The sequence below is a fragment of the Equus asinus genome, chromosome 17 (assembly GCF_041296235.1).
Source record: "Equus asinus isolate D_3611 breed Donkey chromosome 17, EquAss-T2T_v2, whole genome shotgun sequence".
NCBI classification, from domain to species: domain Eukaryota; kingdom Metazoa; phylum Chordata; class Mammalia; order Perissodactyla; family Equidae; genus Equus; species Equus asinus.
In genome coordinates this window covers 45,869,233-45,881,327 of record NC_091806.1, presented here as the reverse complement: position 1 = coordinate 45,881,327, position 12,095 = coordinate 45,869,233, and the positions used below count along the sequence as shown (strand labels likewise).

The 12,095-nt window shown below is 44.2% G+C and overlaps 1 protein-coding gene across 7 annotated transcripts in view; it reads left to right on the top strand.

Annotated features, from left to right (window-relative positions):
* Positions 1–12,095, top strand: part of CPT1A (carnitine palmitoyltransferase 1A) — a 63,881-nt gene that overhangs the window by 31,465 nt on the left and 20,321 nt on the right. For all 7 annotated transcript variants that reach the window (XM_070488327.1, XM_044761967.2, XM_044761968.2 and 4 more), the window contains exons 8-10: positions 860–967; positions 1,761–1,848; positions 10,970–11,165. In XM_070488327.1, the coding sequence (XP_070344428.1) occupies positions 860–967; positions 1,761–1,848; positions 10,970–11,165 (392 nt within the window). The remainder of the gene's footprint in view (positions 1–859; positions 968–1,760; positions 1,849–10,969; positions 11,166–12,095) is intronic.

The following is a 12,095-nucleotide window of genomic DNA, read 5'->3' as shown; positions in this document are numbered from 1 at the left end:
ACTTTAATAACTGGCAAATCTAGTTCTTTCTTTCTCTTTCTTTCTGTTCTTCATTTCCTTCTGTTTTTTCCCTCTTTTCCTTTTTTTTTCTCTTTATTTATCGTTTGCTTTTTCTTTCCATCCTTCTCCTTTTAAAATTTTTCTCTTAACTTTCTTTTCCGTCGGAAACGATCTCAAACTTAGACAAAAAATGGTTGGGACGGAACATGGAACTTCTTTTCTGAGACTGAGCAGTCCGCCTGGTGCCCTCTTGTTCCTGGAAACTGGTGTTTGTTTCCTACCGGCCAAGGCACTTTCCCACATCACTGGGGGCGTGCTGTGTACATAGGTGCTCTCAAAATGTGGTTCAGATCCGGGCTCCTCGGCCTTTTCCTCCAATCGGGGAAAATCGAGGCATTTACAAATGGGCCTCAAGATTTAGAAAGTTGCAAGCACTACTCTACAGAAAAGGTTATTTTAACCTTTGGTTAAATCTCCTTCAGGAAACTTCCTAATTATCTAATTGTTCCCTTTTATTTCTGCTTTTCTTTTAATGCCTTCTATGAGGATACGTGGGGCAAAATACTGTTATCTTTTAAAAAATTTGAATTATATTTATTGAAAATTTAATTTTAAAATATACCGTTACCTTTACTAGCCCCAGAATTTACTTGGGGGCTTATGTTCTTATAAGATGAGAACCAAATAAAACTGACAAAGTGTAGGAAATGAAATTACAACCTCCTTTCTGGGAGCAGGTGTAATGTAGCAGACGCGTGGAACCATTTTAATAGTGTGGAAGCGCTCTGTGCTGTGTTTCAGTTGGCTTGGCTTTCCCCGGGGGACGCTCTCTCTGCTGACACGGGTTTTCCGTTTTCAGGATTTGCTGTACGTCATACCGACTCACCTGCAGGCAGCCAGAGCGGGCAACGGGATCCACGCCATCCTGCTCTACAGACACAAGCTGGACCGGGAGGAAATCAAGCCAGTATGTGAACGAAGTGCTTTTTTAAAAAAAGATATTTTAAACCAGCTTTATTGAAGTCTCGTTGACCTATCACACAGGATGGAAGCGTACGATTTGATAAGTTCTGGCACATATATGTAGATATATCTGTGAAACCATCCCCAAGATCGAGATACCAGACACTTTATCACCCCCAAAGGCTCCCTCGTGCGCCTTTGTGATCTCTCCAACCCTCTCCTGGTCCTTGCTGCCCCCCTTCATCACCGCCGGCTCACCCCTCACCTGCTGTCACTGTAGATTCCTTTGCATTTTCCAAAGCTTTATGTAAACGGAATCGTACAGAATACACTTTTTTTTTTTTTTTTGGTCTAGCTTCTTTCACTCAGCGTAATTTTTTTGAGATTTAATTCTCCTTGTATATCCTAAGTGGGTCTGTGTCTCATGTACCTTAGTTCTGCGATTTGCGCTTCAAAGAAACTCCTGTTTGCTTTTGAAGGACAGTGATGTGGCTGGTGCGCTACTCGTAAGAAACAAGACATTTCCTTCTTAAAGCCTCCTTTGGTTTAAGTGTCAGCTTATAAGTGACCGACTGCAGAACGTTATTTAAGAATTACGATTCGGGAAGTTGCGCCCTGGCGTGGGTCAGCAAGTCCTCAGGGAACAGCTGTCCTTTAGGGAGTTCGGAAAAGATTAAGTCCAGCCCCACCACGAGCACAGAAAACAAATCCAGTGTTTCAAAGGTGTGGTCTTACGTCACTCCTGTTTTTTTCCCTCCGTGGAGTTTCTCTTTGTTTGAAACATCTTTTTGTTCCAGATTCTTCTTTTGGGGTCCACAGTTCCGCTCTGCTCGGCACAGTGGGAACGGATGTTCAATACTTGTCGGATCCCAGGGGAGGAGACAGGTGAGTGCAGCATCCTCGGGGCGCCCGTCGGGAATGCTCAGCATCAGAAGATGTCGAAGGAGGCCACACCGACTCGTGCTGACCCCTCCCGAGAGTCAGAGAGTTCAGGCTCCTGAACGTTCCTTCTGTTGACTCTCCTTGGTCCGTCTTTGGCCTGGACGGTTGACCTTTGTTCAGAGTCACTTTCTCCTCGGTTGAAGGCTGTCTTGTAGGGTGTTTACTCAGGTCTGGTTAGGAATATTCTAGTTCTTCATCTGGATCCCCCAGGGGTGTTTCGCTCTGGGTCGCACGCGCACTGCGGGGTTTAGTGGGGAACGAATGCTGGATTGTTCTCGGGCAGCTGGATTTGTGGTCCAACAGCTCACTTATCGCAGCCTGACCTTGGGACACTGCCCCCCACCCCCGAATGTAAGGTGGCCACATAATCTGGCCAAGCTGGACACCCTCGAGAAGGCAGGGGAGAGACAGCGGCTCGCTGGGACCGTCCCAGCAGGGCTCAGGCCGTGCAGTCTCTGAGCATCTGGACGGCCGTGTAGGGAGGAAGTACCTGCCACTCTCGATTGACCAGCCGGACCCTGTCTGAGACATCACAGCGGGCCCTTGTCATGAACCCCATGCTGCTTTGGAAGCTGGCTATACAGAGTTCCGAGCCGATCCAGCTTTTAGGGTGTGTCATCACAGCGGGTCCTTCCGGACTATGAGTTGTGGGCAGTAACCTGCACTGTCATGAGGGGCAGGGGGCCCTTGGGCAAAAATCCTGGCCCCTGGCTGGCTTCCCTGAGTGGACTGGTCGCTTTCCTCTGGCCCGGCGTTCAAAGGCGCTCTGAGAACTCACCCCATGTGTGTTCACACTCGCACAGCGTGGGGTGTTTCCAGCTAAAAAGTAGACCTCTCGGTCACGTGCGGGAGATCACTGACCTGTGCCCAGACACATGAAAAATGGATAAGTTGGCCAAAAAAAAGCAGTATTGGGACAGTTGGCTATTTGTAACGAAGTCAAGTTGGCTCTCTCCGTTCTCTAACAGTATTTTTTTTAAATGATTTTAATGAAATGTGCAGCTTTTCTTCGTAAGGGTCTCGTGCATCATTGGTTGGAGTTATTCCAAGGCATCTTATTGTTTTTGTGGTTTTAAGTTATTTTCAAGTTTTTGGTTACTGACTATTAGTTTTCTGGGGCTGCTGTAAGCAAACATCACAGCCCGGGGGCTTACACAGACATTTATCTCCTCATCGTCCTGGAGGCTGGAAGCCTGAGACCCAGGTGTGGGCAGGGCTGGTTCCCGCTGAGGCCTCTCTCCCTGGCGTGTAGACGCCGTGTCCTCCCTGTGTCCTCACACGGTCATTCCTCTGTGTGTCTGTGTCCTCATCTCCTCTTAGGAGGACCAGTCCTATGGGATCGGGGCCCACCTTAATGACCTAGTTTTAACTTAATGACCTCTTTAAAAGACTCTGTCTCCACATACAGTCACATTCTGAGGTTAGGGCGTCAACATATGAATGGGAGGGGCGCAGTTCAGCCCATCGCATTGAGGCATGGGAATGCAAATGTTTCATGAATCGAGTTTATACTCAGCTGTATTCTTATTAATTTAAACAGCCGCTCAGATTGGTGGGAATTTCTCTGTGGCTGATCATGGCTGCAGAGGACGACGTTGATAGTTTCCTTCCAAGCCCTTTGTTTATTTCCTTTCTCTGATTTTACGTACTGGCCAGGGTCTCTCGTATCATGTTGAATAGAGGTGCTCATCGTGTGCGTTTTCTGATTTCTGACTGTAAAGTAAAGGCTTTAAGTGCATGTTTGGTGTAGTTTTCTGCTAGAAACCTTCAGCAGGGTGAAAAAGTTCCCTTCCATTCCAGGTTGGCCGAACATCTGAAAAAACTAGGTGCAATGTGGATATTAATGAGTTCTGTGCCTCATATGGCCAATTCCTTCCTAAGTGGCATGTCCTCAGTGGGTGGCACATGGCTTTCTCAGCATTTCCAGGCTAGAGTGGTCCATTGTTTTATGGTTTCTTAGCGGGTTTTTTTTTTTTTTTTGGTGAGGGAGATTGGCCCTGAGCTAACATCTGTTGCCGATCTTCCTCTTTTTGCTTGAGGAAGACTGTCCCTGAGCTAACATCTGTGCCCGTCTTCCTCTACTTTGTATGTGGGAGGCCACCACAGCATGGCTTGATGAGCAGTGTGTAGGTCTGCACCCAGGATCCAAACCCATGAACCCTGGGCCACCAAAGCAGAGCATGCAAACTTAATCACTGTGCCACTGGGCTGGCTCCATTAGCCTTTTATTCTTTGTAACACTCATCATACTATTAATTATGTCTGTAGGATGTCTTTCCCACCAGCCTGTGTCTGCCTCATTCAGACATCATTGTGTGCCCCACACCCAACAGTACTTAGGAGGGAGGACTCCATAAATATTCATTGAATGAATTTACTTAATCATACTCCTCTAATGTTTAAGCTTTTTAAAGTTTCTCTCTAGGGTGCATTCCCCCCCCCCCCAGTTTTTTTTATTATGGCAAAATACACATAACAAAATTTACCATGTTAACCATTTTTTTTTTTTGAGGAGGAGGATTAGCCCTGAGCTAACATCTGCTGCCGATCCTCCTCTTTTTTGCTGAGGAAGACTGGCCCTGAGCTAACATCCATGCCCATCTTCCTCTACTTTATATGTGGGACACCTCCCACAGCATGGCTTGCCAAACAGTGCCATGTCTGCACCCAGGATCCAAACCGGGGAACCCCGGGCCACCAAAGTCGAACATGCTCACTTAACCACTGCACCACCAGGCCAGCCCCAGCCATGTTGACCATTCTGAAGTGTCTAGTCCTGTGTATTAAATACATTCATGATGTCGTGCAGCCATCACCACATCCACCTCCAAAACTCTTGTCACCTTGTAACACTGAAACTCCACCCCCATTAACCACTAACTCCCCTCTTGCCCCCTCCCTCAGCTCCTGGCAGCAACTGTTCTGTGCTCTGTCTCTATGAATTTGACTAAGTACCTCATATAGGTGGATTCATACAATGCTTGTCCTTTTGTGTGCGGCTTATTTCACTCGGCATAATGTCCTCAAGGTTCATCCATGTTGTAGCAGGTGTCAGAATTTCCTTCCTTTTTAAGGCTGAATAATATTCTGCTGTCTGGATAGACTGCATTTGGTTTATCCATTCATCCATCGAAGGACACTTGCCTTGCTTCCAGGTTTTAGCTATAGGGAATAATGCTGCTTGTGAACATGGGTGTGCAAATATCTCATTGAGACCCTGTTTCCAATTCCTCTGGGTGTCTACCCCAGAGGTGGAATTGCTGGATCATATGGTAATTCTATTTTTAATTTTTTGAGGATCCCCCATACTTTTTCCCAGAGTGGCTGCACCATTTTACAGCCCTGCCAACAGGGCACCAGGGTTCCAATCTCTTCATATCTTTGCCAACACTTGTTTTCCGTTTTTTTGGTGGGAGCCATCCTAATGGGTGTGAAGTGGTATCTCATTGTAGTTTTGATTTGTATTTCCCTGATGCCTGGTGATATTGAGCATCTTTTCATGTGCTCGTCGGTCATTTGTATGTCTTCTCTGTAGAAATGTGTATTCAAGTTCTTTGCCCATTTTTGAATTGAGTTGTTTGTTTTTCTGTTGTTGAGTTTTAGGAGTTCTCTGTGTATTCTGGATATTAATCCCTTATCAGGTATGTGATCTGCAAATATTTTCTCCCATTCTGTGGGTTGCCTTTTTATTCTGTGAATAGTGTCTTTTGATGCACAAAAATTTTTAATTTTCATAAAGTCAATTTTGTCTGTTTTTTCTTTTTGCTGCCTGTGCCTTTGGTTTCACAGCCAAGAAATCATTGCAAAATCCAATGTCATGAAGGTTTTTCCTGTGTTTTCTTCTAAGTTTTATAGTTTCAGGTCTTATATTTAAGTCTTTAATCCATTATGAGTTAATTTTTATATGTGGTGTTAGGGTCCAGCTTCATTCTTTTGTATGTGGCTGTCCAGTTTTCCCAGCACTATTTCTTTAAAAGCTTGTATCTTGGCCCTCTCAAAAATCATTTGACTACATAGGCAAGAGTTTATTTCTGGACTCTCTTGTCTCCTCTGTTGGTCTGTATGTCTGTCTTTATGCCAATGCCATACTTGTTTTGATTACCGCAAACAGTTCTGAAATTAAAAAGTGTGGGTCCTCCATCTTTGTTCTTTTTCAAGATTGTTCTGAGTATTTGGGGTCCCTTGACCTTCCATATGAATTTTAGGATGGGTTTTTCTATTTTTCACAAAAAAAACACCATTAGGATTTTGATATGGATTGTAGTGAATCTGTAAATTGCTTCTGGTAGTATGGACATTTTAACAATATTAACTCTTCCAACCCATGAAAATGGGCCGTGTTTCCATTTATTCATGTCTTCTTTAATTTCTTTCCCCAACATTTTGTAGTTTTCATCGTACAAGTCTTTCACCTCCTTGGTTAATTCCTCAGTATTTTCTTCTTTTTGATGCTCTTGTAAATGAAATTTCGTAATTTCCTTTTCAGAATATTATGTTACTGTATAAAAATACAACTGATTTTGCCTGTTGATTTTGTATCCTGCTACTTTCCCAAATTCATTTATTAGTGCTAACAGGTTTTTTTTTTTTTTAAACAAGGCTTTTTTGTTTTGTTTTTAGCTGGGGAAGATTTGCCCGGAGCTAACGTCAGTAACAGTTTTTTTGTGTAACCCTTGGGATCTTCTACATATAAGATCATATCATCTGTGAACAGAGAGAATTTTACTTCTTCCGTTCCAATTTGGATGCCTTTTATTTCTTTATCTTTCCTAACTTCTCTGTCTAGAACTTCCAGCGCTATGTTAATACAAGTGGTGAAAGTGGACATCCATGTCTTGTTCCTGATCTTAGAGGAAAAGCTGTCAGTCTTTCACCATTGAGTACGATGTTTGCTGTTGGTTTTCATAGATAGCTTTTATTATGTGGAGGAGGTTTCCTTCTATTCCTAGTTTGTTGAGTGTTTCTATCCTGAAAAGGGTGTTAAATTTTGTCAAATGCTTTTCCTGCATCAAGTGAGATGATCATGTGGTTTTTCCCTTCGTTTTGTTGATGGTGGCGTATCACACTGATCGATTTTTGTATGTCGAACCCTCCTTGCATTCCAGGAATAAATCCCACTTGGTCATGGTGTATATACTTTTAGTATGCCGGTGAATTCTATTTGCTAGTATTTTTGTATCCATATTCATAAGAGATATTGGTTTGTAGTTTTCTTTTTTTTTGTAGTGTCTTTTTCTGGCTTTGGTATCAGACTAAGGCTGGCCTCATAGAATGAGTTAGGAAATATTCCCTCCTCATCATTTTTTGGGAAAAGTTTGAGAAAATTGGTATTAGTCCTTTAAATGTTCGGTAGAATTCACCAGTGAATCTTTTGGGTATAGGGCTTTTCTTTGTTGAGATTTTGCGGGGGGGGGGGGTGCCCAGGGGAAAATTTGTTATAAGCTAACATTTGTGCCAGTCTTCCTCCTATTTTCTTCCTTTTTCCCTCCCTAAGCCCCAGTACATAGTTGTATATTCTAGTTGTAAGTTCTTCTGGTTGTCCTATGTGAGCCGCCACCACAGCATGGCTCCTGACAGACACATGGTGTGGGTCCGTGCCCGGGAACTGAACCCAGGCTGCTGAAGCAGAGCAAGCCGAACTTTAACCACATGGCCATCAGGGCTGGCGCTCTTTGTTGAGATTTTTGAATCCTGATTCCATCTCTACTAGTTTATACGTCTATTCAGATTTTCTATTTCATAGTTTCATCTTGGTAGGTTTTGAGTCTCTGGAAATTTGTCCATTTCATCTAGGTTATCAATTTGTTGGCGTAAAGTTGTTCATAGTTATCTTTTATAATCCTTTTTATTTCTGTAGAATCAGTAGTAATGTCCCCACTTTCATTTCTGATTTTGGTCATTTGAGCCTCCTTTCTTTTTCTCTTAGTCTATCTAGCTAAAGGTTTGTCAATTTTGTTGATCTTTTCGAAGAAACAACTTTGGATTGTATTAGTTTTTCTCTACTGTTTTTCTGTTCTCTATTTCATTGATCTCTGCTCTTAATTCTTTCTTTCCTTCTGCTAGCTTTGGATTTAGTTTGTTTTCTTTTTCTAGTTCCGTAAGTTGTAAAGTTAGATTGTTGATTGGAGATCCTTCTTGTTTTTTAATGTAAGTGTTGATAGCTATAAATTTCCCCCTTAGCACTGCTTTCACTGAATCCCATAAGTTTTGGGATGTTGTGTTTTTGTTTTTATTTGTCTCTATGTATTTTCTTTTTCCCATGTGATTTCTTCTTTGATCCATTGTTTTTTAAAAGTGTGTTTAATTTCCACAAATTTGTGCCTTTTCTAGCTTTCCTTTGGTTATTGATTTCTTTTTTTTTTTTTTTTTTTTGCTTTTTCTCCCAAAATCCTCCCAGTACATAGTTGCATATTCTAGTGGTGACTCCTTCTAGTTGTGGCATGTGGGATGCTGTCCCAACATGGCCCGATGAGCGGTGCCATGTCCGCGCCTAGGATCCAAACCGGCAAAACCTTGAACCGCCGAAGCGGAGCATACGAATTTAACCACTTGGCCACGGGGCTGGCCCCTCGTTATTGATTTCTAATGTCATCCCGTTGTGTTCAGAGAAGACACTTTGTATGATATCTGTCTTTTATATCTGTTGAGACTTAATTTGTGGCCTCACACGTGGTCTATCCTGGAAAACATCCCACGTGCACTTGAGAAGACTGCATATTCTGTTGTTGGGTAGAGGGTTCTGTATATGTCTGTTAGTTGGCTTATTGTGTAAGTCCCCTATTTCCTTACTTATCTTCTGTCTGGTTGTTCTGTCCGTTGTGAGTGGGGTCTGGAAGCCTCCAAATATTATTGTGGAACTGTCTGTTTCTCCCTTCAGTTTTGTCAGTTTTTGCATCAGATGTTTTGATGGTCTGTTATTAGGCACATAAATGTTTATACTTCTTATATCTTGTTGTATTGAAGCTCTTATTAATATATAATGTCCTTCTTTGTCTCTTGTAACCTTTTTTAATTAAAGTCTGTTCTCTCTGACGTTGGTATAGCCACTTCTGTTCTCTTTTCATCACCGTTTACATGGAATATCTTTTTCCATCCTGTCGCTTTCAGTCTGTTTGTGTCTTTGGATCTGAAGTGACTCTCTTTTAGACAGTATATAGTTGGATCGTGGGTTTTTATCCATTCTGCCAATCTCTGTCTTTTGATTGGACAGTTTAATCTGTTTACTTTTAATGAAATTACTGATGAGAGACTGAACTTTTGTCATTGCGTTATGTGTTTTCTACATGCCTTCTAGCTTTTTTGTCTCTCATATCCTGCATTAGTTTTCTTTTGTGTTTAGTTGATTCTTTTGTAGTGAAATGTTTAAGTTCCTTTCTCATTTCCTTTTGTGTGTATTCTATAGCTATTCTCTTTATGGTTACCATGGAGATTACCTTTAACATCCTAAAATTACAACACTAATTTGCATTTTTACCAGTTTACTTTCAATAACCTACAAAAACTGATCCTTTACAGCTCTGTCCCCACCCTTCATTTGTTTGGTTTTTTTTTCTAAAGATTTTATTTTTCCTTTTTTTCCCCGAAAGCCCCTCAGTACATAGTTGTAAATTTTTAGCTGTGGGTCCTTCTAGTTGTGGCATGTGGGACGCTGCCTCCATGTGGCCTGACGAGTAGTGCCATGTCTGTGCCCAGGATCCGAACCAGTGAAACCCTGGGCCGCCAAAGCAGAGCGCGAGAACTTAACCGCTTGGCCATGGGGCCAGCCCCCACCCTTCATTTGTTAATGTCACAAAATTACATCTTTAGACATTGTGTTCCCCAAATCATAAACTAATAATTCATTTTTTTATACAAATTGTTTTTTTCTTTTTCTTTCTTTCTTTCTTTTTTTTTTTTTTTTTTTGCTGAGGAAGATTTGCTCTGAGCTAACATCTGCTGCCAATCTCCTTTTCGTATCTGAGCTGCTGTCACAGCGTGGCCACTGACAGATGAGTGGTGTAGATTCACACCCGGGAACTGAACCCAGGCCGCGGAAGTGGAGCGTGCTGAACTTAACCACTAGGCCACCAGGGCTGGCTCCTACTAATTCTTTTAAATGCATTAGTCTCCTAAATTATGTAGAAAACAAAGTGTAGAGTTACAAACCAAAGTTACAATAATGCTTTTAGACGAATGATTGTTTCTTTTAAAGATTGTATCAGTCTCTTAAATTATGTAGAAAACAAGACGTGGAGTTACAAACTACTGTTACAATAATACGAGCTTTCATAATTGCCCGTGTATTTACCTTTACTGAGCTCGTCATTTCTGCGTCTGGCCCTGGCCTCGAGTTGCTGTCTGGTCTCCTTCGCTTCCCCTCTCAGGATTTCCTTGAGCATTTCTTCGGGGGCGGGTCTGTGGTCATGAACTCCTCCAGCTCCTGTTTATCTGGGAATGTCTTAATTCCTCCCGTACTTTCAAAGGACGGTTTTGCCAGGTCGAGGCTTCTTGGTGGACAGCTTCTGTTTTGACACTTTGGATGCGTCAGCCCAGCATCTTCTGTCTCCGAAGTTGTGATGAGAACTCCGCTGAGCCTGTTGCTGAGGGTTCCGGGGTGCGTGCTTACGAGCTCTCCTTCTTTGATTTCCCACTCCTCTCTAAGAACGTTTTCTAAGTTGCCCGTTGGAATTAATTAATAAAAAGTAACTATGCTGTCTGAATGCTTGCTCTGTGTAATCGGACATTTTACGATCGTCGTCTTTTAGTTCTTACACATCCTCATGAGGGACACGAGATCTGTCTCCATCGTAGAGATGAGAAAACAGAGCCTTAGGTAGGGTTAAGTCATTGGCCCGAGATGCCACGTCCGGCGAGTGGCCAAGCAGAGCTTGGAAGTCGGGCCTGATTCCACAGCTCTCAGCTCTGCTCCTGGGCTCATCTCCCCAGGCTCTTGAGAAATGGACTCGTGAGCCGAGAGGAGTGCTGCGGGGTGAAGAGGTGGTGCCGGGAGAAGTTGGGGGTGCCTTTCTCACCATCCTCTAACCTTGTGCATCTCGATTTTGTGTCTCGCCCCGCACCCCTCCAGACACCATCCAGCACTTAAGGGACAGCAAGCACATCGTCGTGTTCCACAAAGGGCGCTACTTCAAGGTCTGGCTCTACCACGACGGCAGGCTGTTGAAGCCCCGGGAAATCGAGCAGCAGATACAGAGGATTTTGGACGACCCGTCGGAGCCTCAGGCTGGGGAGGCGAAGCTGGCAGCCCTCACTGCCGGAGAAAGGTGTGCAGCTCCTCTGTGACATCGGTTATGGGGACACCCACGGTTCTCTTCTTTACCCAGGGCCCCCGCTGGAGGGGAGGCCCGTGTCCCTGCCCTGCGATGACAGCGGAGCGGGGCTGGAGCCTTGTTGGCTCAGCTTTGTTCCAAGGGAGCAGGTTCCACCCCTGTCCGGTGGGCCACCTTGGGCGTTGTGTGTGTGTGACAGGCAGGCGTGTGGACGGATACCAGGGCGCCGCATGGAAGAGAAGGGGCTGGGCTTTCTCACAGGGCTCTGGGCATATTTAATTTAGGAAACAGAACAAGTTTAAACCAAGGCCCCTGTGCCAGGGATAAATTTCCTGCCTCATCTAAAGATCGTTCAGAGGATGCTTTTGTTTGTTCGAGGAATTGGCTTGTGCAAATAGAACAGAGTTTCTCAACCTTGGCTGTATACATTTGGGGCTGGATAATTCCTTGTTTCGGTGGAGGACGCTGTCCTGTGCCTTGTAGGGTGTTCAGCAGCATCCCTGGCCCCTATCCGTTGGGTGCCAGTAGTGACCACCCAGTTGTGACAAGCAAAACTGTCTTCAGACTTTGCCCAGTGAACCACTGAGTTACAGCAACGTGGCAGCTGTTAGGGCAGCATGGGGAGCAAGGTGGTGAGTGACCCTTCTGCAGAGAAGAGGAAAATGCCCCAGGCTCCAGGCGAGGGCACGCAGAGGGTGGCAGTGAGCCAGGAGGACCGACCGGCGGCAGGGGCCTCCAGGGAGCAGACTGCATGCTGGGAACTGCGGAGTCGGTCAGAGACGCTGCACCTGAGGCAGGGGCCAGAATACATTTGGGCTTGAGTCTGAGACCAGATGTCATTAAAGGGCCCACTTCAGGCTTGGGTGATTGGAGCAGATTTACGAGGTTATTCTGGTCTGGGGGGGTCCTCAAACAGTGAGGATT